Consider the following 26,516-nt stretch of genomic DNA (forward strand, 5'->3'; position numbering starts at 1 on the left):
AAGAAGTCGGGACCACGAGGGGTGCACCCACCCACTGAGACAGTGGGGCTGATCTATTGGGAGCTCACCAAGGCTAGCTGGACTTTGACTGAAAAAGCATGGGATTATCTGGACTCTCTGAACATGGCGAACAATGAGGGCTGATGAGACGCCAAGGACAATGGCACGGGGTTTTGATCCTGCGTAATGTGCTGGCTTTGTGGGAGCCTAGCCAGTTTGGATGTTCACCTTCCTAGATATGGACAGAGGGGGGAGGACCTAGGACTTACCACAGGGCAGGGAACCCTGACTGCTCTTTGGACTGGAGAGGGAGGGGGAGAGGAGTGGGGGGAGGGGGAGAAGGGTGGAAGGAGGGGGAGAAGGGTGGGAGGAGGGGGAGGGAAATGGGAGGCTGGGAGGAGGTGGAAACTTGTTTTTTTTTTCTTTTCTCCTTTCCTCAATAAAAAAAAAAAAGAAAAAAAAGAATCATATAGATGGAAGTCTGTAGCAGATGCAACATCAGCCTGGAATGCTTCTCACCTCATACTTTTCATGCCTTGTTTTGTTCCCTTTCACTTGCACATTGGGTGAATCCAACTTTGGGTGACCTGCTTTGAAAGAATTGTATCAACTATGTGGTTAGCTTTCAATGTCAGTGCCATCTTGCTAGTGCGCCTCTACTGTATTCTGGTTCACTTTCTTGTTCTGATAAAGTAAGCTGTCTACTTGTAAGTTTCTCTATAGAGACCCAAGTGGTACAGAATTGAGAGCTGCTTATGGTCAACAGCCATGAAAGAAGTGAAGTCCCTAGAGAAGTTAATACTTCCTGCCCAAAAGTCATGAATAGTCAAATCTTAAATACAGGGTTAAGGGCAAACTTGGGAAGGAAGCCTAACAGAAGCTTGCCGTGACTGTAGTCTGACAAAACACCTTGACATTTCCAAGAAGAAGAGTACTCAGCCCACCTCATAAAGTTGAAAGGATTGGTCATTCTTGCCCTAAGAAAGTAACTTTTGTTGTAGTTTTATATAGCAATAAATACTAATATAAAAAGGATAAAAGACTTAAAAAAGTTGCCATGTTTTCCTGTATGCAAATCTTTAAAGAGGTATTAAGGAACACCAGTTTCTAAGACCTTTATATATGAACTCCAAAGATAACTGTTTTTTTAAAGATGATACTTCTTATTTTTAAATTAAAAACTTTGTCTGTATTCCTTTAAAATTACTCTTCTCTTATGAAAATGAATCTAAACAATAATTATCATAGAAACAGTCTTTGTGCCCAAATGATATGTGCATTATAGTAAAATGACTGCTTTTATAGTTTAAAAATATTTTAAATGAAATGTTTTCTAAAGATTTATATATGATTTCCTTGGAGGGAAATATGGAATAAAAGTACAAGAGGATATTATGCAATAATCTTTCGAGCCAGAAATAAAGCTACTTATCATTGTAGTCTTAGGAATCAGCACAAAATCCCAGCATGTAGTACATGCCACAGATTTGTTTTTCTTTCTGAATGAAAACAAGTAGATTCTGTATGAAAAAAAACCTATGTAAATAGAAGACAGATTTTAGAGCCAAGCAGATTTTATTTTTAATTCAGCCTCCACCTACTACTGTAACCTCAAGAAAACTGCTTATTTCTTTGAAAAAAATGAAATTTACAGCTACATTTTATTGAGTCAAAAGAAAAAAATCAGAAAAATATGCTGAAATAAACAGTACTTATATACTTAGCATTATCTGGCAGCAATTTTAGCCTGATGTAACTATGAAAAGCAAAGGAAGGCAAATTGATTAATCTTAATCAAAAGTCCACTTGGTAAATCCAAATATAGTTTAGTAATTTAAAAGTGTCAAGTGTGGGTTTTTAATTTGTCTAGGAAAATAAAGAATAAATTTGGATTATGGAATATTTAAATGTTTACAAAAACTCCCAGAAGAATTGGAACATTTGTGATTATACAAATTATCCATATTAATATTCATTCAACACATTTCACCAATTTATTAATGTATGAAGAAAATCTGAGCATGCAAAACATCACTATCCTGTTAGACAGAGTAGAGTCTGTGCTTGGTCAGAAAGAACTCTAAAGCACAGGGTCCAACATTCATAAGGTCCTTTACCAGGAAACTACATGCTGAAGTGAAAGAGGAGCTTATGGGGGTGAGGGGGTGAGGGGTATGGGGAGGTCGTGGGTGAAGAAGAAGGATTTGTAGGAGAAGCTGGGTGCATTCCAGGAAGGTCTTGTAAACCCGATGTTTTACACCTAGTATGGTGGAAGAAACTATTGGAATGCTTACTGTTCAGCAATATTGGCTTTGGAGCATTTTTTTTCACTTGTTTTATATACAGATACTTACTAAATGATTTGTAAAAGCAGGGTGTTGTGGGCCATGCTTAGAATTTTAGCCTTAAAGAGATAAATGTCTGACTTTTAGGCCATCTTTAGGTTACACTAGGCGACACTGTATCCAAAACTAAACCTCGAACAAAGACTAGTTCAGTTGTCTTACAGTTCTACACAAGAATGGTCATGCTAGCTTGAACTGAGACTTACATCTGTTCAGACATTTAGAGGGCTTTCTAATAATGTGTTTGCTTGCTATTATGGCCTGTGATAAACCTTATCTGGTCCTGATTTGTTTTTTTCTCTTCACTCCCCACTTCTCTCACAAATTCCCTTCTATCTTTTTTCATTTCCTTTTACTTCTGCCTCATCATATAACTATATATGGATAGATAGACAAATAGATATAGCTCTATAGATATAGATAGATCAATAGATATAGATAGCTGTAGATAGATATAGAATGATATATAGTTGGATTAGATAAAGATATATATCTTTAATTGAAAGATACTTGAACACACCGTAGTACTAGTTTCTAACTGTGTAGTGAAATGTCAGCCTGGACAGCTTTTATACATGAGTCAAGGAAGGAGAGGTTTATGTTGTTATCAGGCTTTAATTGAAGCACACTTACTATCTTTTGACTAAGTACTTGGCTGCCATTTTCACATGATTACAAACTGGAGAGGAAGCTCCTCTGATAACGGCAGGGTGGTAATGAGAGATCATGCTGTGCTGGTTCTGAAGGATGCCGGAGATCTCTCCCACACTGAAATGTAATCCAAGAAGACAGGAGACTTAACTACAATTGTCCTGTTCCGCAGTCTAAAGGAAGACCCTGAAGCGAAGCTGCAGTTGGATACTGAAATGCAAAACCGTGTCTAGTTAAAGAAATAGTGTAATTATTGTATCTGCCAAAACAATGAAGTAATCATTTTAACAGACTCACTCTTCTCTCCTTTAAGGAGAATGCAGTTTCATGTGACAAAAAAAAGCTTAAATATTAGTGATCAAAATGAGGCTGAGACTGTGTTTTGTTTTAGAGCACTAGTTCTCAATTTGTGGGTCGAGACCTCCGCGAGACCATCAGAAAACACAGATATTTACATTATGGTTCATAACAGTAGCTAAATTAGTTATGAAGTAGCAACAGAAATAATTTTATGGCCAAGGATCACCACAACATGAGGAACTGTATTAAAGGGTTGCAGCATTGGGAAGGTTGAGAACCACTGCTTTAGGATTTGCTTTTGTTTTTTGGTTTACATTTGACTCTTGTTATAAGGTAGCTCAGGGTGGTCTTGAACTTACCATCCATTTGCCTCCCAAATGCTAGAATTTCCAGTATGCACCAGCACACTTGGACAACATTCACTTTCTCCTCGGATTAAACAAAATGGTCATCCCCAACCCAGGCTTTGCAGAAGAGATGGCTGCTTCTCTGGTCTGTCTGCTTTAATATCTTGAGTGCATAGGCTTCTGAGTGTTCATGTGTCTGTTGTTATTCCTGTTTTAAAATTGCTTACTGGATTCAGTGGTCATTCCAACAGTATGAAAAAGGGAAGGAAAGATGGGCAATGGCCTTCCTAGCTCGTGAAACAGCTCCAAGTCATTCAGGAGTCAGACCTAATCTGCTCTTTCACTTTCTGCAACTTGAGCTATAGACAGTCCACTGCAGACAGAAATTACTAAATGGAAAAAATCTAGAAGTAGGCAATTCATTAATTATAATTTTTTTCATAGATCTGAGTAACATAATGAAGTCTCATGGCCATCTAGCCTGGAAGGAAACCATCACTTTTTCTCTTCATAGCCAGATAATATTTTCTCCAGGCAATTAGTCACTTTAGTAGCTATCAGTCATCAGATTATCTGTCACAATAGGGCAGTGCTCAAGCTACAATCATTTTACTTAACAATGACCCCACAGCACTAGAGTAACGAGGCTGTAAATTTCTATATGCCAAAGAGAAGCCCTGAAATGTTTCCTTTTCAGTGAAAAATAAAAACTGAACACAATGTAATAAGGAAAGAAAAATGTCGTGTGCTGGGGTAGGACCTTTGATAAGAAAAAAATCTTCCATCCATGAATTCTCGATGAAGGAAACAAAATTCAGGCTGTTCTGCTGTCTTACTTCAAGGTTCAAGATAAGACCACGGTGCATAAAGGAAGTAAGACTAAACTAGCACAATCTGTGGGTAGAAGATATGAACATGTTTTCCTTAACAGCAGCTCGTTGCATCAGAAAACCCCGAGCGAATGTGAAAACATCAGCATTGAAGTGGGCGGCAGCGCACAGCTTCTGCAAGTAAAGGGATGGTTGCATATCCGAAGCAGGTTTGGACTGCAAAATATAACTGTTACTAGAGAGGTAGCATGGGTGAGAGAGCGAGCTGTGATCCTGGCAGAGCTGAAGAAGTTTATAAAGAGAAACCATGACACCCAGGCAAGCCTTCCGTGGCAAGAAATCAAAGCTCATTTGGGAGAAGCCCACTGCACTATGCATTTTTAAAACAGGAAAGGAAGGATCTAGGAATAAAGCGCAGTCAACTTCCAAGCATGGCATTCTTACAAATGGCAGAGGAAATCACTCTTTCAGAATATGTAGGAAAAGAGAAGGTAAGACTAATCCAAGTTCATTACATACATTACAAAATATTAAAGAACAAATTCAATAAAACTCATTAAGTCTCTTTCTTTCTCTCTCTCTCTTAAGTGACACTTGGGATTCTCCATATCTCTGTTATTGTCCCTATCTAAGATCTCTCCATGTCTCTAGCATACGGATCAAATTAAACTTCTAAGTGGATCTGTGTATGGTTCATTACAAAAGAGATTAGATAATATAATAGTAGCCAGGAAGTGTTGTCAGTTCATCCTTTTTCTTATCAAAATATATAAATATAGAAATACACACATACACATGCACAATGTTGTTTGTCTTCAATGGCGGTGCATTGTTCTGAGCATTTTATTAAATGCTTGCAAAATAAATGTGAATAATTATTTCGTTAAGTTATGCCTATCTAGCAATGGTTATGTATTTATTAGTACATGCACTCTAATGGTGTACTGTAAGTTAATATGTAGTAGTAAATAAGTATCTAATGGGATAATTAAATCTCAACGGGGACATAATTGCTGAGTAGCATTCTAAAAACTCTGGAGACATCTGAGCTGCAGCTCATTTAATTAAAAGAGTCTTATTCTGTGCATACACAGAGTGGAGTCTCTCTCTAAAGTGTGCTCTTTTCAGCACCTATTTCCGCAACAGCCACATCAGGGTTTATTTGTAGCACAGTATGCTTTGTGGCAATAGTCTTGAGAGTTGTAATCCTTTTAAGCACTCCCTGCCTTGGAGAGCATTTTCAAGCACTTTGGACATGCAACTGTATAAGCCTCAAGTGTGACTTAATCTTTACAATTCAGCTTATACCTAAAGTGGATACTCTTTTGAGAAAGGTTAAAGTGTATGTTGATTTTGTATTCCGCTTACAGTTATGGGTAATGGGAAGGGTTGATCATTCCCCCATCTTCAAAGCTATAGAATCTGAAAATTACGCAGCTTCTTTAACATAAAGCCTGTACCCAATGATATTGTCATGTCATTTTAACTCCATATATCCAGAATTAGATGTTTAGACATAGTATGACTTCAATCAAACAATGATTTTCAACTGAATTTTTAACGTGGAAATTTTCAATCTTATTTGTAATTAAATCACAGTTAGCCTTTAATTATTCTGATAGAAGATTGGTATTATTTTCTTGTGGTGGTCACCCCTGTAGCTTGTTTTAAATTAAATATACCAGAAAGAAGAAGTAATTTCTCCTGGTATAGGTCCAAGTCTTTGAGTTTCAGATTTGAAGACTTCTAACATTTTTTAATGAGATAATTCAATAAGATTTTTTATATTTATGTATGACTTGTAGTATAACTGGAAATGCTTCAAAAGGAAAACCAAAATTTACCCTTCATCAAGGAAACTTCTCTTTGCCACAGACAAAAACCGTTACAGAAAATTACAGCCAATCCAAATGTAGAGCTGTGGAGCCCAGTCCCAGTGGATACATGGACAAAACACCTAAAGCCCAGACAACATTGCAAGGGAGAAGGTAAAGAGATTGTGAGAGCCAAACAATCAGGGAGCCTTGTTAAATTGTGTCTCCTAGTAATGACGGGAGATTTACCCATCAGGTCTCATCAGCATGACTGACCAAACTTAAAGGACAAAACTAGTGGCTGTACCAAAGTGGACAGGGGAAGTTCATGAGGCCTGAAGCTTCTACAAACACCTACAGACAACTAAGCAATGTCACAAGATTAGCACGGACTCAGATGTACTCTGCCAACCTAGTTCTCCTTAAAATTGTCTGACTCTGGAAAAGAAATGATAGAATTTTATGTGTCCACATGCTTGTGTCTCTGCAAATACACATGGGTGATGCTGTACAGGAGTGAAAGCGCACAAGTGTGTGTGTTTGCACGTGTGCACATTCTCATGTGATAAGGGTCAATCCATGTAATAAAGTGTTTGGGTGCAAGGTGCAGTATAATTGGAGGGAAACTTACCGATTTTATGTGAAATTTCTGACAAAACGTGACCTTAATATCTGTTTCAGTGTTCATTTACTTAGCCGTATATATATATACTGTGCTGGTTTGCAACCCGCAGCTCCATGCCCCGAGGCTTGGTGAGAATAAGGGTTTTTGTGGAATCCCTTGCTAATCCTGGATTAATCCTACCAGTATTTTCATCTCTACCCTTTCTTGTACAAAAGGGTTTTCATCAAAGCCAATTAAATTATCTTCTCAAGGACATATAAGGATAGCATTTCGTTATTTGAAAATCTTAAAGTTACAGACCAAATTCAGTTCTTTGGAATAAGAGAGCCACGAGCAGAGGTCACCCAAACACTCTGTTCTGAGTTTTGGCTGCTTTCCATTTGACTCCTTAAGATGAAAGGGGGAAAGACCCGCAAAGAAAGGAAGGTTGTAGCTTTGGAATGTGGGCTGCAGTGTGAGTGTAACTGTTGCTTCTGAACATTTCACTCCCGAGCCAATAATGAAATCTAGGACAGATAAACAGAGTTAAACTTAGCGGTAACATGGCTCCGGTTTGAATGGGATCCATCACCAGGGCTCATGGACTCAAATTGCCTGGTTATAAGAACTGATCCTGTTTTTCTACATTCTGCATCATGCATTACCTGATAAATTGTGGCTGCTTTAATGGGAGAAATGAACAAAACCTGAGAGGAGCTGATCATGATATACATTCCCCTGAGAATACTGATCAAGGGCCAGGTACAAAAAACAACAGTGATAAATTTGAATCTTTCTTTGCAATTTGTCCAAACAAAGATTGTAGGAAAGAATACTTCTATATCTTCACAGATATTCTATTGGAAATATAACTGACTCTGTTTCAAAGTATGAGCTTGTCAACAAAAGGTAGATGCCCTGCTACATGCGTATGTGTGATTCTTAGACATGTGTTATGTGATAGATTTGATTCTCAAAATCTGTCTTCTCCAGTGGTTTTACTTGCTTATGCCGGTAACGCTATTCAGTAGATTTCATTGCCACTCCAACTTTACAGACAAGGGAACCAAAGCAGAGGAAGAAACTTGGTCAAAATCAAACAAGTGGAAAATGGGGAGAGCCGGCTTTTCATTCAGGCAGTACAGACTTGAAATCTATACAAGTCACATCAGTGATATAAAACACTGTCTCTCAGTAATGGGGCGGGGAGGTTATCGTGGGGAGAAACAGAAATAAAACATAGAGACAACCTTTACTGTGTTTGTTATGCTGGTTTTGAGTAACAAAACTTGAATTTTATTCAACCAGAGGCCTCATTCTTTGAAAGTAGATTTGTCATATTTAAAGAGTAGGGGGTTTGGATAGTTGTGACATTGTTGTGGATATCAAGATTCTGTGTAGGATCCAATAATTCAAATTTATAGGGAGAGCTTCTCTTTTTGTAAATGACCCAATGTGCATCTGTGAATATTCCTGCTTTCAAATTAGTAACTGTTCTTATTTTGATACTTTCTTGCTCTTCCCTCAAGAGTAATGGAAACATAACACTGAGAAAAATATTTTACTTTAGGAATTAAATTATGAAAAAGATGGTTTAAACTAACCATTTAAGAAACCCCCAATTTTTATAAATTGAGTGGAAACCATATTTAGGGAATTAACTATAGCCACTGTTTATTTGTTTTCTGTTCTGATCTTTGATACATGCTTTCTGCTTCTTTTTAATATTTAAGAACATTTAAGAATAACAATGTAAATGTTGACATTTAATACACAGTTAATTTTATTATTCTCACCCTGAGCTGCACAGTATGTCAATGTGTGTGTATTGAGTTTTACTAATATTTGAAACTCACAAGAGATTCGGTTTTACTGAGGTGGTTCTCATGAAGGGAGGGCTGGAAAATACTGAGCAGACTGTTCTATTGACCCTTATCATAAAGGCAGAGCAGAGAGGTAAATTCATCGTCCTCTAAAAATGAATAAATAAGATGCAAAACTGGATCATTAATGTTCTGCCCTTCACAGGGTCAAGTATTCATCTTGACATTTCCTCCTTGCACATTATTTCTGTTTATTCTCAAGATTCAATTAATAGCATTTATTGTTATGTTTTAATCTCTGGCAGTTTATCTGTACATCAGTCACAACTGCAAGGCATACTTACTCTCTTATGGTGTAATAGAGAAAACATATACATTTTACTTAAAATTTAAAAATCAAAAAAGATTTCAGTTAAGAGCAGAATATTTAATTGTTACTATGAATCTATTTCTTCTTTTGTTTCTGTATATAATATAATATTAAGGATTTATTTACATAAGTTACAGTGAATTTATGAAAAGCAACATTGTGCTCTCAAGAATGCAAAAATACATTATCTTTAAGAAGTGCAATATGAAAGACAAGGAATGTATATTTTAATACAACTTATATTTTTCTCCAACATTTGAAAGTAGGTTAATTTGGGGGAATCCAACTTAATTGGCAGAACTGAGGCTACATCTAAATGTCATGTATCTATTTTCAATTCCTATCAGCAAGAACGTAAAGATGAAAATAAGGGATTTAATTAATCGTTTCTGTTCCAAATTTAAAGATTTAAGATTCATACACGAATCTTAAATTTAAAGTGTTATCTCAAAGACCACTTTCAGTGTGTGGGTTGGATACTTGTTACTCAGATTTTTCATTAATACCATGCTCTGTTTTGGTTTTCATAAGCTTAAGGAATCTCCACCAATATGGACACAACATTTTATTTAATTTTTGTCTAGGAATTTAAAAACAATTGATCTTTTTGAAACATTTTATAAAGCACTTGTGTCTGGGAATAAAGTCTAGATGAAATCTCTCAAAGTTAAGTGCACAGCTGGTAATAGTTACTGTATTAGACTTTTTACTCATAAAAATCTTTTTCATAGTAAACGTCATAGTTTTATAATACTGTAATAAAAGAAATGAAAATAATAATAAAGATTGAAATGTTTATTTTTAAAAGTTCGAATTATTTTACTTTCTAAGCATTCTTTGATTTTTTTCACTTTTTTCTCTATGTATCTTTGTAATTATTCCTCACTTTGCAGATAAATAAAAATCCACAAGTCTTTCTGGTTACACATCAGATGATTCTATTATGACTAAACTAGTTTGCTTACTTTTATTAATTGTATTTGGTATATCTTAAATAAATATCAAAAGGAATGCCTTTTAGCCAAGCCTTTCTCATAATGTGTAATTACTATGTGCACATGTATATTTTATATAAATATATTATATATCTTTGCATAATATATTTGTATATTATACAGGCAATTATACATGCATTCTCCTCACCTAAGTATATACTGAGATCTTTCTAGGGTCCCATAGTGGATTTAAAAATCAGAAAGTGAACAAATCCTTAATATAAAATGGTAAAATATTTGCATGTAACTTAAACATTCTTCTGTAAACTTAAAACAATTTCTAGCTTAATCATAATATCTTTCAAGTGTAAATGTTATATAAATCATTATGCTGTCTTGTTTAGGGAAAATGTTTCTACATGTTCAGGGCAGACACACTGTTTTTCAAACATTTTCCATCTGCTGTTGGTTTGAGCCACAGGATACAGAGCCTGCAGCTGGTGGCCAACTTTGTGCATACATAAACACATACATATGTGTTGTGTGCATATATATAATGCATATGCGTAAGTGTATATACATTTATTTGTATCTAGTCTCCAATTTTCCTATGTCATTTTTAACAAATTAGTACAGTGTCAGAGTGAGGATTTTTACCTCTGATGCTATTGAAGTGATATATCATGTATTTATTTTCAACCACGTTAACAATTGACCTTTGGATAATATTGAACAATATATGGAAACTTTTTCTGTAATATATTTCCAAGTATATAAAAGTAACTACTTTTGAGGGAGGAAAAATTGGTAACATACAGAAGACAAAAAAAAAAAATCAAAGCATCTTGGTGCTAGTAGGAGTAGTCTCAGGGCACATGCTTACAGTTTAGAATTATGAACTAGACCATGTCAGAACACGCATTTTAAAAAGATTGCCACCTTAATTTTATGCACTTTTTAAAGGAGAAACACTTGAAAGAAGAATATACTGAAGAATATACTGCAGTTTTGTCTTCAGTTTTTTGAGTCAAATGAACATTTGATAATAAAAATTAAGAAGCTATACTCAAAGGAAAGTTGTGGTTAGAAATATTCATCTCAGTTTTTCTACCTCCACCTAGGAACTGGAAGCCACCATCTGGGAGATACTTTTATAAGATTGTTTCTCATAGTTTAGAAAGCCAATTACTGTTAGGGGAGTCAAACCCCAGAATTTCACTGACTTACATTACTTAGATACAAAAATATTCAGCTAACAATGAGTTCACAGTGAAGAATTCAATTGTGTACCATTTTTTTTTTTTGGTGCCTTTAAGGATTTCTGAGTCAAATAATCTTAGGAAGCAGCATGATATCCAGGCAGCATAGTCTCTGAAATCTTATAGTAAAAAAAAAAATCTGTTTAGTTTCACATCTTTCAGATATTTTTCAACAAAAACACCATTGTTTACAATCAGCTAAATATGAGTGAAGATATAAATGGTGCATTATCGCACTGAAAAATAACAGCCTGTAAGATTATTCAGTAAAGACAGAATACTGGAAAACTGCGTATGTGAATGCTAAGAAATATGCTACATAACCTGATGATGTCATAAGCCTGTCGTATGCATCAGAATGGCACTTTGATCTAATTTAAAATCATATTGTTATTATCTAAGCATTGGGGGCAGGAAGCTAATGGAATCAATAGAATCCATAGACACAAATGCTCTACTTGGAATTAACTTAGAGTTAATTTAATCTTCTGGATGATTTTTTGCCTTTAAGTTCATATAGCACATAAAAATTACATTTTAATATTTAGGGTTGGGAAACCCTATTCCTAAAAATGTTTGCAAAGGCATAGAATTGGTATACGTCAGACACAAAGTCAAGGCAGGCTTGTCTAAGGCATGCTTCAATTGATAGAAAGATGGAAGGAAAGTTTGCTGGTCGTTTGCTCTCACTTGTGTCCACTCAGTGTACATTGTTTGCAACAGCCTTCCATGTGTGTGCTTTACTGCCCAGTGAAATGAGTTCTGCAAAATCCTCGAGACCCATTATCCGATATTTCATTAAGTACCTTACCTCTCTGATTAAAATGAAAGGGCGGTGGGTTCTTTACACATCATCATTTATATGATGTAATATAATAATTTAAAGACAATCAAAATCCCTGATGTCATGAAATGACTAACATATAATATCAATTATGCAATCCAAAGTATTTACTAATCCATAGTGTTCCCTTATTTCATAGAACAACCTGCAACAACACAGAGCTTGGAAAATCTCCTTTGACCCAGAGTCCACGGTAGGCTCTCATGATTCTGTTTGGTTGAGGGAAATTAAGATGACATGGAAGATATAAGGCTAAATTTCATTATATATTTTTGATGGAAAGCTTCAAGGTCAAAAAGAAAATGAATCACACTTATCTTCTGGTAGGTTACAAATGTCTGACAGACACTTTAGGTAGTAACAGTTCTTTAAAAACAAAAGAAAAGCAAGTCCTCCTACTTTATGTCCAGTATGGGAGGGAAGGTTGGCAGGGTTGAAGTATGAGAGGCACAAGAAATACATGATTATTATAATCCTATAGCTTGAAACAATCCCTCAAAACCAAAGCTCTGCAAGTCGCCACATGACAACAGGAACTACACCACTGATTGCTTACTGACATTTTATTGACTTTTGAAGCTCATGATTTTACAAGTGATTGTACAAAGCATTAAAATAAAAGATAAAAAGATTGTACAAGGGAGAAGTGGAGATCCAATAGCTTGATATTTTATTGTGCATGGTCAGAAGAATGTCATGTGATTATCGGAGAATTCTCTGACACCAAAGTCGCAATAGCTGTATGTTTGCTTCTAAAAGTGATCTTTCATATTTGTGAGAAATAGCTTGGTTAGTCGTTAGTCTTGGAATTAAGCTATTTTTAAGAGGCATATCATGAATTAAATTTAAATCTTGTGAAGAAATACAATATGTAAAACTTTCCCAATTATCTGTCTCACATAAAATTTGTTCAAAGATGTCAAGGGAAAACAACCTGGTTCTATTGTTTTTGACTTTATAGTTTATAGTGGTATATTATTTGTGTTTTAATAAGTAAAGTTTGCCTGACGGTCAACGCAAAGCAACTACACTAGTCAACCATACAAGCCAGGTAGTGATGGCACACACCTTTAATCGCAGCAGCCATACTAGTTAGCCATAGAGGCCTGGCAGTGGTGGTGCATGCTTCTAATCCCAGCGCAAGAAAGGACTTTAAAGAGGGAAACAGGAACTTGCTCTTTTTCGGTTGGAGATTTCAAAGAAGAAAGGGCTCTTGGCTGTTTTTGCTTTGCTGATCTTCAGGTTGAACCCCAGTACCTGTCTCTGGCTTTGTATTATTTGTGCTACAATAGTTTACAGGACATTTTAGATGTTAGAACATTAACATCCATGTTAGAATACATAGACAAAGGAGACATGTTTACAAAGCACATACAAACACACACACACACACACACACACACACACTGCTATCGATAGTTCTTCAAGACACAACATCTTTTATTATTCAGGATGGTAAAGGAAATCTTTATGCTTCACTTGGGTGTGAAAAGCAAAATTTAGTGATTTTCCTTGACTTTTGTGATTCAAAATGTCAGTGAAATCATCAGCCACTGGGAGAGTTGAAATTTGAGGCTTTGAAAACAATACTATAAAATGCTATTCTAATTGTAGCATAAGAGACCATGATATCCTAGCCGCTGTGTTCTAATTCTGAAAAAAACCACTATTCCCAAGTCCTGTTGGTACATTAATTTTGTGAGACATCTCTTGAAGTCAATCAATTATGTTGTCAGGATCATTTTGCCTGTTTCAACCATCAGGGGAAAAAACCCTAACTTTACAAAGTAACTTCATGTCTATTTTTTTACAGCTATTTTCTGCTTAATGCAGCATGAACTTTGGCACTGTATGGCCAGTAAAACATATCTAAATCCTTTGAGTGTAAATACTCTGATTCTGGGTTAAGTAAATTCTGGGCAACCTCCTCTTTTGAGCAAAAGTTGTAGCATTCCAATGTAGAACTATTCGGTCTAAAGAACAATGTCTAACTCAGATCTCCAGAAGCTGAGTGAACTTCTTCCTTCAAGATCTTCCCTTCAACATTCTAGGATGAAGGAAGCACTGGGAATCCCTTCAGATGCTTTGCATTACCTGGGATTTTAATAGGCCAACCCACGTGCAACGCTGCAGATTGAGTGAACTGACTGCAGTAATTGAAGATAGGACTTGAGGGTAATACTGTCAGCATGATAGCAATTTGCAAAGTCAACAATATTAATATATAAAACATGTTATTTTTGTACAAAGAATATTGGCTGGCTATTTTGTAGACACTTTTAATATCAATCCAATGTATACTAGAGAGCCGTAACAAAGCTTTAAAGACCACAAAGCCACTAGTAGCATTAAGTGTGTTGGTGTATAGTAGTCAGCAGAGTAGAGAGAGAAGGTGAATTGAAGCAAATACTTATATCTTAGAAACATTTATGACATATTGAAATGTCTTTATAACAAGATCTAACCCTATGAGAAATACCTACAAAGCACTAAAGTGTGTTGTATTTTCTGTGGTATTAAAATTATAAAAATATGGGATAGTACAATTTTTTTTCTTAACACATCAGTAGCATCAGGTTCAAAAGTTTTTTTTTTTTTATCATTTTAAGTGATTTTTATTCCTTCCCCCCAGAAGCCTTTTCTCTGTAGATCTAATGTAGGTCTTGGGTAGTTGGACAAAATATGCCAATCTGGTTCTGATTCCTTCCATTCATACTTTGGTTTTAAAAAGACTAGCTTAATGAAAGAAGTTGGTGTCCTTGAACTCTTCACATTAAACCATCTTCACATTAAAGCAGTTTCCTGCTTACCTTAAGCATGCCCTATAGGGGACAGGAAAGGTACTAAATGAGAAAAAGTACAGTTGACATACTGTTAAGACAGGTAAAGAACAAAAAAAGTATTTAGAATCGACATTTTAATAATAATTTTAAAATGCTAGAGTTGAACATGCTTTTTTGTTCTTGAGAAAAGACTAGGTAATTACTTAAAATGAGACTAGACAAAACTATAGTAACTACCTTGCTAATTGGGAATAAAACACACCAAGTTAATAACTGTAAAAAAGTTACTTTCTCTGAAAACTTATAAAAAATTATATTGTGTAAACATATGTACAGGTGAAAGACAAAAGGCTGATTTCCTTTTCAAAGCAAACATGATATCATCAGGGTAAGTGGTTGTCGTGGACATGTCCCCTGTGGCTTAACCAGGACACAGGTCACTATTGAAACTATTGACACTTTTGGATTACAAATGAAAGTATGGATGTCTAAACACATTAAGATGGTTTAAGATTTTCTGATTACAATACTAAGTTTACTCTTTTGATCCCATTTTATGAACTCCAAGAAAATTCTTTCATAGAATTCATTTATACAAAAATGTTTCCAGAACCTGTTTTTCCATGCGCTTTTATCCCTTCCGTGTCTTCAACTTCCTAAAATTTGATGTGAGGACATCTAAATTTTAATTAGAAATGCACAAGTTATGAGATACTAAAACTGAAATTAAATCTTTATATTCTGGACTATAAGATACTGGGACGCTTGTTCTTAGTATTTTACAGCAATTATTTATGTTAGAGTAAAACACTAATGTCAATGTGGTTTTTGGCATTTGTTTTAAAGACAACACCTTTGTTTACAACCAGATTAGTGTTTCAGGTTGTTTACTTTTGACTCCTTAAGTTTAAATTGATGTCTGTTTATAGTTAAAATGGTTTTTGTTTATTTACCTATTTTATTGGTGGTGTTTTTTACACCTAAATATTACAAGAAAAATGATTTTATTCAAATACTGATGAACAACTTCAAAATTTGAATATTTTCATTAATATGAAGAGGGCAAAATTCAGTACAGAGTTGATCTATAGTTGAGCTATTTTTTTCCTCTTTCCAAAAATCTGGAGCCAGTCACTGATGAAAGTTTTTAATGTTACCTTTAAAGTCAGGGTATCTATCACATTCAGTTAATACTGAAGATTAAAAATCTAATTTTTAAATATTGTTTTACTGCGTCAATTCTTAAAATTATGCTGGTGGTCTTAAAACAGTACATATCATAAAATATGTGTGAATCTAGAGACACAATGGACTTTTTCTTTACAGGAAATTATGGATAATTTGATTACCTGCCTTTGTTTAATAAAATTCCCTGGCTTTTTATCTCAATATAATTAATTGTTCTTATGCCAATTCTTTTGATACATTAAAACTATTCTAGCATAAGACTTGGACATTTATTTCCCATGTGTTCAAATTTACTCTATTATACAAAGAGGAATGTCCACAAAATTTAAGTGAATTCCAACCACTTTTCTTCTCTGAATCTCTACCTATAAATGTCATCAATTAGCAATATTGGCTATGCAACGAGCCAGCAATACAAGAATCAATTAAACCTGAGGTCCATTAGCTACTGCCCTGACAAAGTATCATGTCACTTAAGACTGCAACAAGGAGAAAACTTCAAGTGTAAAATATTACAAAAATATTATTTACTAGGAAGCAATAACTGGTTTATTTCATTTACATGCCTTTCTCTTTCAATTGGCTAAATAATGTTCTGTGGATGTTCACTGAGTCTATTTGATAGAAATCTACTTCATGGAAGACAGGCAAAAAAAGCATATCACAAATGCCATAGGGTGCTGAAAACCTAGAACAGAAGGTTTCAGAATGAGGAAACAATTAATAGTGTTAACAGGTCAGTGGCATTACGTGAAATGGTGGGTGGGAGAATGAGAGGCAGCTTCAGGACTTTAGCTCGTATACGCAAGACTAAGTGAATATACAAATTTCTACTGAAACGATGAAAAGTCAAATTCTTTACCCACTTTTTCTTCTGTTTAATTAGAATCAAATAGGGAATAGAAACTCCCTTCATCTGAAAACTTGGGGATTTTTATTATTCTGAAGCACAGCAGTCAATATGTATGAGAGGTCTACAATGACCCTTTCATCTTGATGCAAGAGCAAAGTTAACCAATAATATGCAAAGGCCTTCTACACTGGTTTATGTATCCAAGTGATCTTCTGTGAAGCTGTTCCTGTAGAAATGGGGAGGCTACCTGTCTCAAATTCTGTGTAATGAAACAAAAAGTTTCATATAGAAAGGTGTAGTAATATGGGGCGGTGGCGGCAGGGCTATGTCCCCAAAACCCCAGCCGCCTGCCCGGCTCGGCTAGCTTATGCTCCAAAATAATTACACGGAAACTGTATTCATTTAAACACTGCTTGGCCCATTCTCTTCTAGGCTAATTCTCACACCTGGACTAGCCCATTTCTAATCATCTGTGTAGCGCCCCTAGGTGCGCTTACCGGGAAGATTCTAGCCTAAGTCCATCCTGGGTCGGAGCTGGGTCATGGTGTGCGTCTTCCCTGGAGCAGGTAGCATGGCGTCTCTCCTGCGTCTGCTCCCGAGAGAAGAGCTGTGGAGTCTGACCTCACTTCCTCTTCCTCCCAGCGTTTTGTTCTGTTTACTCCTCCCACCTATCTCCTAACCAATGAGAGCCAAGCAGCTTCTTTTATTTTAACCAATGAAATCAACAGATTGATATATGACACTCCCACATCAGAAAGGTAGCAATATCAGAGTACCGAGCAAGCTGAACTGAAGTAGTTTTCCCATTGTTTCGTGAAACCAGGTTTTCTCTGATACTGTTTTCACTTAGAGTTTTCAAATCAAGCACAAATACTTGAAGTTCACAGAAGAAAATGAATATTTCCAAGGCTGCCTTAGATAGGCCCACAAAGGGATTTGTTAGATTACCAAATACATATATGGCACATATATACTTATGTATATATAAAAAACATTACATGAATTAAACAACTTTTGGGTGCTATCATTACCATTATAGCCTCAGGGGAAAGTAATTACTTCTAATGCTACTGATTCTCCTTCTAACTAAAGTGTCCATGGACTTAAAGAAAATATTCACGTCAGCTGACTAAGATGGAATGATCCATGGATTCTGAAGTGGCTCTCAAAATAACGCCTGCTCTGATCCAACACAGCTTACTTCTGTCACAGGATTTAAAGTTTGTATGGGTAACTGGCTCATCCCACTCTCAACGCTTCCCATCTTGATCTATTATTTCTAGATGGCTAGTGTGTAGACTTGAATAAAGTAAGCCGCAGGATGTACTACAGAAAATATAATTGGGCAAGTTCATTTGAGTTTTATTCTAAGTGGGGCTCCTTGCTCAGAAGCTGCAGGTAGCAGAAGTGCAAGATTTAGAAGTTCTTTTGAAGGAATTAGTTGTGTCCTTATTTTTTTCCCATAAGCTGAAAAAAAGAAAAAATATTGTAAAACCTGTCAGACAGATGAGGCATGCAGGTACAAAGGGCTATGAGACAGAAGACTACAAACGGGAGTCAGAGGGATGGAGGAGGAGAATCAACACAATGAAGTATCTTTGAGATTGCCATGAAGAAACCTAATACTGTGTGTTCATTTTTAAAGGTCTGATCCTTTCCTCTTCAATAAATAAGATCTGTGCTATTTCTATTGCATCTCTTAGCCAATTGAGTAAATTTACATTTGCAAATTTCTCCATCAAAATGGAGCTTACAAAAAGGTGGGGGGGGGGTGTAGAAGACTCTGTCAAATGTGATGTTTAAACCATGGAACGAATGTGTCTCTAGACACAAGCCTAGTGACACTTTACAAGTAAGCACACAGTGGTCTTTGTTAACTGCTTGAGTGTGTGTTACTCTTCAGCTCACCCCATTTCCTTGGTTGACTTTGTCTGCAAAACCTGCACCATGCTGTGTTTCTATATTGAACTTAGATTGATTCCTTTGGTGTGGCTCACTTGGATCACAAAGGATAAGGGAAGCTTATATTCTGATAAAGGAAGAAAGGAAAGGCAAGAAAAATGAAGAGAATACTTGATAATATAGTACATACGTCAAAACAATCTCTTCTAAATCTCAATCAGTTGTTTATTGGTTGGCAAACAAGTTTCACTTTTACAACAAATATTAGTAATGAGGTCATCCAACTTGAGACCATACAAAATGGATCATAAATTTAAAAAAAATTATATGTGCTGCTAATTTACCATTTGTATTCCTACATTACTTAAAATCCTGTCAAATAAATAAATTTTCCTGTTAACAGAAGACTTTAAAAAAAATCATTTCAAAATAATTTGACCTTTCCACTCTCACTAGGAGGGAGGGAAATTCCTCTATCAATTGGTAGTGCAGGCACCCTCAGGGGGTCACACTGCGCATTCAGCACTGGAAGGCCTATGGAATACAGCTTTTCACATGCAGAAGCCCCTCTAGCTCTACAGACACCTCTTAGCTTCTAGAATCATAGCTACTGCCTTGGTGATGAACTGCTTGCCAAATATGCTTTGCATTACAACAGATGTGCCCGGGAAACATAAAAATTTGTCCTGCTCTAATTTGCAAAAACGAAAACAAAAACAAAAAAAAAAAGGTTCTGGAAATATTCGGGCTGGATAAAGATATATAGTGAGGGAAGGATGTCTAATTTTATTTATTTTATTTTATTTTTTGTAAAAAATAATTTGTTTGCATTACTAGAAAATGATTCTTATAAAGTGATAGCTTCATTTCTTTATTATTATTATTTTTTGCCAGGTGAATTTTTAAAGAAAAAAAGAGGTGGGGGGAAGGGACAAAAGAAAAAAAAGAAGAAGAAAACAAGAAAGGAAGGAAACTTGGCTCTTTTACTGGTAGACAAACTTGCAAGACTAGCACAAAAGAAAATTTCTTCTTTGCCACTACATTAACAGGACTCAAATTCTGGAGGAACAGAAAGCAGACTATATGTGCAATGCTAGTATCTGTACATTACATAGAAATTGTTCAATTTGTTTCTGCCATTAGTTTTATCATCAGTTAATACAGCAAATCATAAAATATGCACTTAGCATATAATTCTAGAATTCCCCTCCGTCAGATTATTCATTGTGTTGTTTTGTTTTTGTTTCCCACAGCTGTTCCTGCTGTGGTGAACTCAGGTTGTGAGTGACCATGAACCGCTAGGTAATACAGTTCTTCTCTGCTTCTACGGCCGGCCAGCACTCCAATCTAGATGCAGCATTGTTACTAATTTCAAACCATTGTTCTGGCCTTTTTTAAAAAAACAAAACAAAACAAAACAACAACAGGTCCTTGTGATTCTAGTAACAGAGCATCAGAGATGTTAAAACAAACACAACATAATTCAACAAGGCCACAATGAGCGCCATTTTCTTCATATCTCGTTCATTAACATAATGAAGTCTCCATCTGAGGGGAAAGGATGGGGAAGAACGGGGCACAGGAGGGTCTCAGCAGTGAGCTCTCTCCCCTGGGCCGACTAAAAATTCAAGTTAAAAAAAAAATGTCAGAGAGTCTCTCTTTCGAGAACAGCATCAGGTGTCGGAGTACACAGGATGACCACTGCTTAGGTCAACGCAGAATGGTCCACTGGGTGTTCGCAGTCCTGCTGGCTGCCATCTCCGTGTCATCTTCTATAGACTAGTGACCAAGTGCGCGGGTCCTTTGGAAGTTCCCTCCGGAGAGGCCCCATCTTTGTTGGGAGGAACTATGAATCCATCGCTGCTGCCGCGCCCCAGCTGGTAGTAGGCGTGCAGCGGGTGCACGTGGTTTCTGGAGCCCAGGTTTGGCATGCTTTTGTAGTAAACATCTTCGGCGTCACCACCCTTGGCCGCTGCGGCTTCGGTCTGGGTGCTGGTGGTCACGCTGTCTGCAGCGGGCACGCCGGCCAGGGCCGGCATGCTGGTGTACAGAGAGTCCCTGTGCGGTGACTGCAGATCTTCTGTGTGCTCGTCAGTTAGCAGAGGGAAGAAGCTCTCGCTGTGGTCCTGGGGGAGCCGTCTCCTGCTGTAATGGTGTGGCTGGTGGTTCTCAGCGGAGTAAACCCTCGGGGGCAGCAAGGGAGCATCAGATTCCTCATGAATGAGTTCCAGGCCCAGACTCTCCTCATGGTTAAAGGACGCTGCGTCGTCCAGGACGATGGCGTCATCTTCACTCCCACTGCCTAAGTTGTTTACCAGTTTGTTCATCATATTCCGGTTCTGTTCACTGGAGCGCTCGTGGTTGTTCAGGTACGAAGGGATATAGTTGGAAGTGAGTTCCTTTAGGATCTTTTTCTCTAGGGCGGTCTCGTTGTGGTTATAGCCACGGTCTATAATTTGCACACAGTTGCTCAGGTATTCACCGCCAGCAATGCTGTAACTGTTGCCATGGTTACCATTCAGTGGTAGAGTATCCATGACACTTGTATCCCTGGCATTGTTCAGAAGCCCCTCTGAAAAAGATTACAAGACACTATGACATTTATATCCAATGAGCCATTGAACACACACACACATACACACACACAAACACAAAAGCAGAAACATTCATGGAATCTAAAATATGTATAAATTGCTAGCATCTTAAATATAAAATGGAAAGAAACAAAAAGCATATTAAATCTGTACATGTCAGCATGTATGTATATAAAATTCAAAAAACTAACAGAAATGTTTTAAGTAGAAAAGAACTACTTGAAATAAATTTTAAAGAAAACTATGTTATTAATTTCCAATTTCAAACAAATGGAATTTGATACATGGAGTGCATTTAGCTGTAACTGGCAAATTAAAATAAGTTTTTTTAGATAGTCATTTGTTGCTTTCAATTTATACACATCAAAGTCAGCTAAATCATCATCTCTAGTTAGAGATACATATCTCTGAAATAGCTATAACATAATTCGTGTGTGGCACTTTGAATATGTAATTCAAAAGTAAGAAAAGCAGCTTTTGGTGATTTGACATATAATTTAGGAAGATTAAAATAATTGTTGCATACAAAAACCACAAAAGTATTAGATTAAATTTGCAAGTCATGAAATAATGCCCAGTCAAATAAGTGACACATCGAAATAATTTATATATACTTTCAAAATTGTTTGGATTTTTCTACTGCGTAATCACTTTAGTTATTACTATATTAACCCATAAGTTATTATTCAGGGTCACTGAAAATACTACAGAAGAATGTGTAAAAACAGAGGGTTTTATTCCTAAAAGCAGGACATCATTATTAAAAATTACCATCTTATAGTGACTGATGACTTGGGATGTATTAAAATTTACTTAGAAAGAAGATAAACATTTTATTCTGGCAAGAAACAGCTGCAGGGAAATAAATTTAACCACAAACTTCTTCAAGGTTTTTGCATTCCCTTGAATAAGCAGAAGTTCAAGAATCTATAATAGTTTCATAAATCACTTTGAGCACATCCACAAAGGGAAAAAAAATCACCTACACATTTAGCCAGTGCTGATAAATAAGGAAGGGTATTTTCAAAAAATTTACTTGAAAAATTCTCTTAAACCTCACAATACACTTCTAAATTTTGAAAATATAGCACCCATTCTATATCTGTGATGCTCTTGTATGTTTATGAAAACCCAGTTTGATGACCGTTGAAACAACATGTCACATAGATGGCCAATTTTATATGGACTTTTCACATGCTTTACATTCAAGTAAAACAGATTTCAAAACTAGCAGCTCGTGAAATCCATTAATAAGCAGTCACCACAGACATAGGTTGAAGCGATTTATTTTCATGTCATAAAATATCTGGTACACAAATTCACAATGTTAAGAAAAAAAAGTAAATGCTTTCTTAAAGTGCTGCATATGACAGGTGATTGCTGTGGGAGAGGCTGGCACGATATGCATAATGGTTATGAGTAACGGTGCCGATGCATTGAAACACGCTATTTGTTTTTTATTTTTGTTGTCAATGCATTTGGTATTGGACTTAAAACAGCCATAGAAAATAAGGTGGGCATGTTGCAATGGGACACATTTTTAATGATGGAATGCACTAATTAAAATTAAAAGTTTATGGGTTACTTTGCAAAAAAAATGCTTAATTTAAAAACAATTTAACTCACACAAACACTACATGAGACTTAACAATTACGTTGATTATGTGACAGAATAAAAGAATCAGACAACAAAGCGTCTAATCGCTATTAGCAGATATTTATAGAAGTCGATTTATAGGCTCTTTCATTTTGAAAATTGTGAGATGAACTGTTTTTAATAACTACATCATCTATATGTGATGCAATAAAAGTGAACTGAAAAAAATTACATTTGATATGCAATGTTTAGCTTTACTCCCATACTTGTCTCTCTGTAGGGCTCTAAACGACAGCATGAAGAAAAGGAAAGAAAAAACAACGAGTAAGCTCACAGCGACAATAGGAGAAACGTGAGTCAAAAGCAAATTGATGATATGCAGAAAAAAGAGTCACAGGATATCATTTCCACTGCCCCCAAATCCATGAGTCTGTGTTACATGGTTTTTCATAATTCAGAGACTAAAATGTTAGTCAAAATATAAGGGTCCCCCATCTTAATACACACCAGTACAATGATGCTTTAGTGTTTCTGTAGCTTGCAAATTTCATATCCATTTACATTACACATAAAATTGTCACATGAACCAAAGAATAAAAAGAGGGTGAGCTTGACTATTTCTCTTTCTTTCTTTCTTTCTTTCTTTCTTTCTTTCTTTCTTTCTTTCTTTCTTTCTTTCTTTCTTTCTTCTTCATTGTTTCGCTTTTTGGTTTTATTTTTTGTTTTTGTTTTTTTGTTTTGTTTTGTTTTTGTTTTTTCAAGACAGGTTTTCTCTGTGTAGTCCTGGCTGTCCTGAAACTCATTCTGTGGATCAGACCAGCCTTAAATTTAGAGATTCTTCCTGTCTCTGCCTCCCAAGTACTGGGATTAAAGGTGTACATCTTGCTAAACTATGATTATTTCAATCACTGCTTTGTGATATGATATGTATGTGATATTAGAAAATATCTGCTAAAGGAACATCATATACTTTTAGAAAACATTAGTGGAATTAAAAATAAAACACAGAAAGAAAACCTGAGTTGAAGTTTTCATAACTGTTTTCTTTGGTTACTTGTGTTTCTTCTCTTTGCTTGTACAAGGGCTACTTTCTCCATTGTATCTGGAGAGATGCTGAGTTGTTTAAAATAAAGGGATCAAGGCTGCCATTTTTGAAGTTCACATTAAGAAGATGTTTAACTACAGGGAAAATATTAAATCCACTTAGTATTTTGCCTCCCAATATGTGGAAGAAAAACTTTCATCCTCAATAGGAAGTTTCCTTTGGATTGTAGTATCATCATACTTGACAAAATATTTTACGAGTAGATGATCTAAAAGACAATCCCAAAAACTTTACTCTATGGAAAACCTATCTGTAATTCAGAGCAGAACAATAATTATTTTTGCTGTTTTGTTTATAGAAAAGTGAAAATAACTGGAAATAAAATCAAGACAACTCCTGGGCCATATCACTTTAGCAGACTCCGGCTTGTAGTTCAATGAGTTTTATTTTCTGACGCTAAGATTTTTGTTAGTGTATACAAATTGTAAAATCTTATGAGTTGATATTTTTATATATTCACATTTTGGTCATATTTACTAGCTAAAGGAAGAGTTTTTATATTTTACATATTAATTTACTTTTCGGAGGAAGAGGCAATCACATCTAAAACTTTGAATTAGCTTTACAAGGAGAGTTTAAAATAAACAGCTAAACTGTTTATGAACAAATCAAATGCTTCCTGCTCATTGTGGCTCATTAAGTGAGGCAACTAATATCAAAAGAGCCTGCACCTGACCTGATGCCACAGTGCTAATTCAAAAGAGCAAGGATGAGAAAGGTGGTCAGAGACTTCTCTCGACTCTTCTACAATCTCTTGTGTTCCGAGCCACAGGCTTTAGAAGCTATAAGGGAATATTAATTTATAGTCTATGTAATTTCTCATTCCAACCAAACATGGTGCATTCTTCACTGCATTCTGCCCTCGAGTTTATGTCTTTCTTTAAACCTTTGGATTTGAATTCAATTACTGTTCATTTATTTTAGTAAAACCATGACTTTTTCTCCATACAATGTTGTTTTGACAAGTTTTTCAATGAAACTTATTTTCATAAAAATTGAATTTCTCAGCCCGGTGGTGGTAGCACACGCCTTTAATCCTAGCACACTGAAGGCAGAGGAAGGCGAATCTCCATGAGTTCGAGGCCAGCCTAGTAGAAAATAAGCTAATTCCAGGACAGAATTACAAAATCTACAGAGAAACCCTGTTTCAAGAAATCAAAAAAATAAAATAAATTTTAAAAAAAGTTGGATTTCTCTTACTGACAAGAAGATAATGGTCCAGAAATACTATGCATGAGATTTTAAATATTTCCTTACATAGGCATAATAACAGATGTGTATTCTTCATTTTTATTTCTAACTCTATATACTTCAATAATACTATAAATACACTTTTACAAAATTTTAAGTAAAAGGCATTGCAAGCAAGAATGAATACTTTCATTCTGTATGTTCCAGTGCCTAAAAAGCATGGGCACAACTGACTTAGAGGATCCACAGAACAAAATCAAGTGGTAATTCAATATGAACCACTCCAGTACATACCGAACCACCTATATTTCATGTAAGATTTCCCCTTGCTAGTAAGAATGTAAGTGCATTCATCTGAAAGCATAAGATTAGCACCAATATGACAATCACCGGGATATATTTTTGGCTAGTTTTTCAAAACTTACTTCAAGCACTACTACAGTTCTTTAATGTCTTAAAAAGAACTATAACATAAATAGCTATGTAATTTCAACTTTGACTCTAAAAACAAAATCACTTAAGTTTTTTTATTTAAAAATAGCTCACAGAATTTATTAACTTTACTGAACAAAAGACAAATTCATCTGGATGAAGTCTTTGTATATTTATTAATAACTTTATACAACAATGTCTAGTTATGGATGACATAAGAATACCACTGTGCGCATATGATATTTTAAATTTCACATTGTAAAAATTTTGCTTCTATATCTTTATATTCAATTTGTCTAAGTTACCTCAGGATAGCTTTAAACTTTATCATTGAGATTACTTATAGAGTTTTACCACCAGAAATTTCTTATTTAATAAGTTTTACATGTATTTCTTATTTTAAAAACTCCTTTAGTTTTGGATGAAGATGGAAAGGTAAATATTAGTTTAGGGAAAAAATTTCAATTAATAATTGGCAGTTTTTCCTTATATAAGCAATTATAAATTATGTATAAAAAATCAAAAAAGCAAAACCAAGATAATTTAAATTCAGTATGTAAAACAATTTCAACATCTTGTGTAAGAGGAATAATGTTAAATATATCTAATTAAAAAATATAGTACAAATAGTGTCGTAGCATCATTTAAAATGTGTTGATATTTAAAATAAGTGTCACAGCATGTTTTAAATTGCTTATAATGACATATTTACTTATCACTGCCTATGAAAAATAAAGAAGGACAAAGTA

The 26,516-nt window shown here is 35.4% G+C and overlaps 1 protein-coding gene across 27 annotated transcripts in view; it reads right to left on the minus strand.

The window, feature by feature from the left end:
* Adgrl3 (adhesion G protein-coupled receptor L3) overlaps nucleotides 1–26,516 on the minus strand; it is a 734,954-nt gene that overhangs the window by 8,062 nt on the left and 700,376 nt on the right. For 9 of the 27 annotated variants that reach the window (XM_075942842.1, XM_075942836.1, XM_075942849.1 and 6 more), the window contains 2 exons: nucleotides 23,306–23,323; nucleotides 19,053–21,420 (listed from right to left, as the gene is read on the minus strand). The exons of 2 other annotated variants lie outside the window; for them this stretch is intronic. In XM_075942842.1, coding sequence (XP_075798957.1) covers nucleotides 20,621–21,420; nucleotides 23,306–23,323 — 818 coding nt within the window. In that variant the 3' untranslated portion in view covers nucleotides 19,053–20,620. Of the gene's footprint in view, nucleotides 1–19,052; nucleotides 21,421–23,271; nucleotides 23,324–26,516 lie in introns of those variants that run through there. 16 more of the 27 variants (XM_075942854.1, XM_075942855.1, XM_075942853.1 and 13 more) reach the window with 2 other exon arrangements.

The sequence above is a fragment of the Microtus pennsylvanicus genome, chromosome 12 (genome assembly GCF_037038515.1).
Source record: "Microtus pennsylvanicus isolate mMicPen1 chromosome 12, mMicPen1.hap1, whole genome shotgun sequence".
In the NCBI taxonomy this organism is placed as follows: Eukaryota; Metazoa; Chordata; class Mammalia; order Rodentia; family Cricetidae; genus Microtus; species Microtus pennsylvanicus.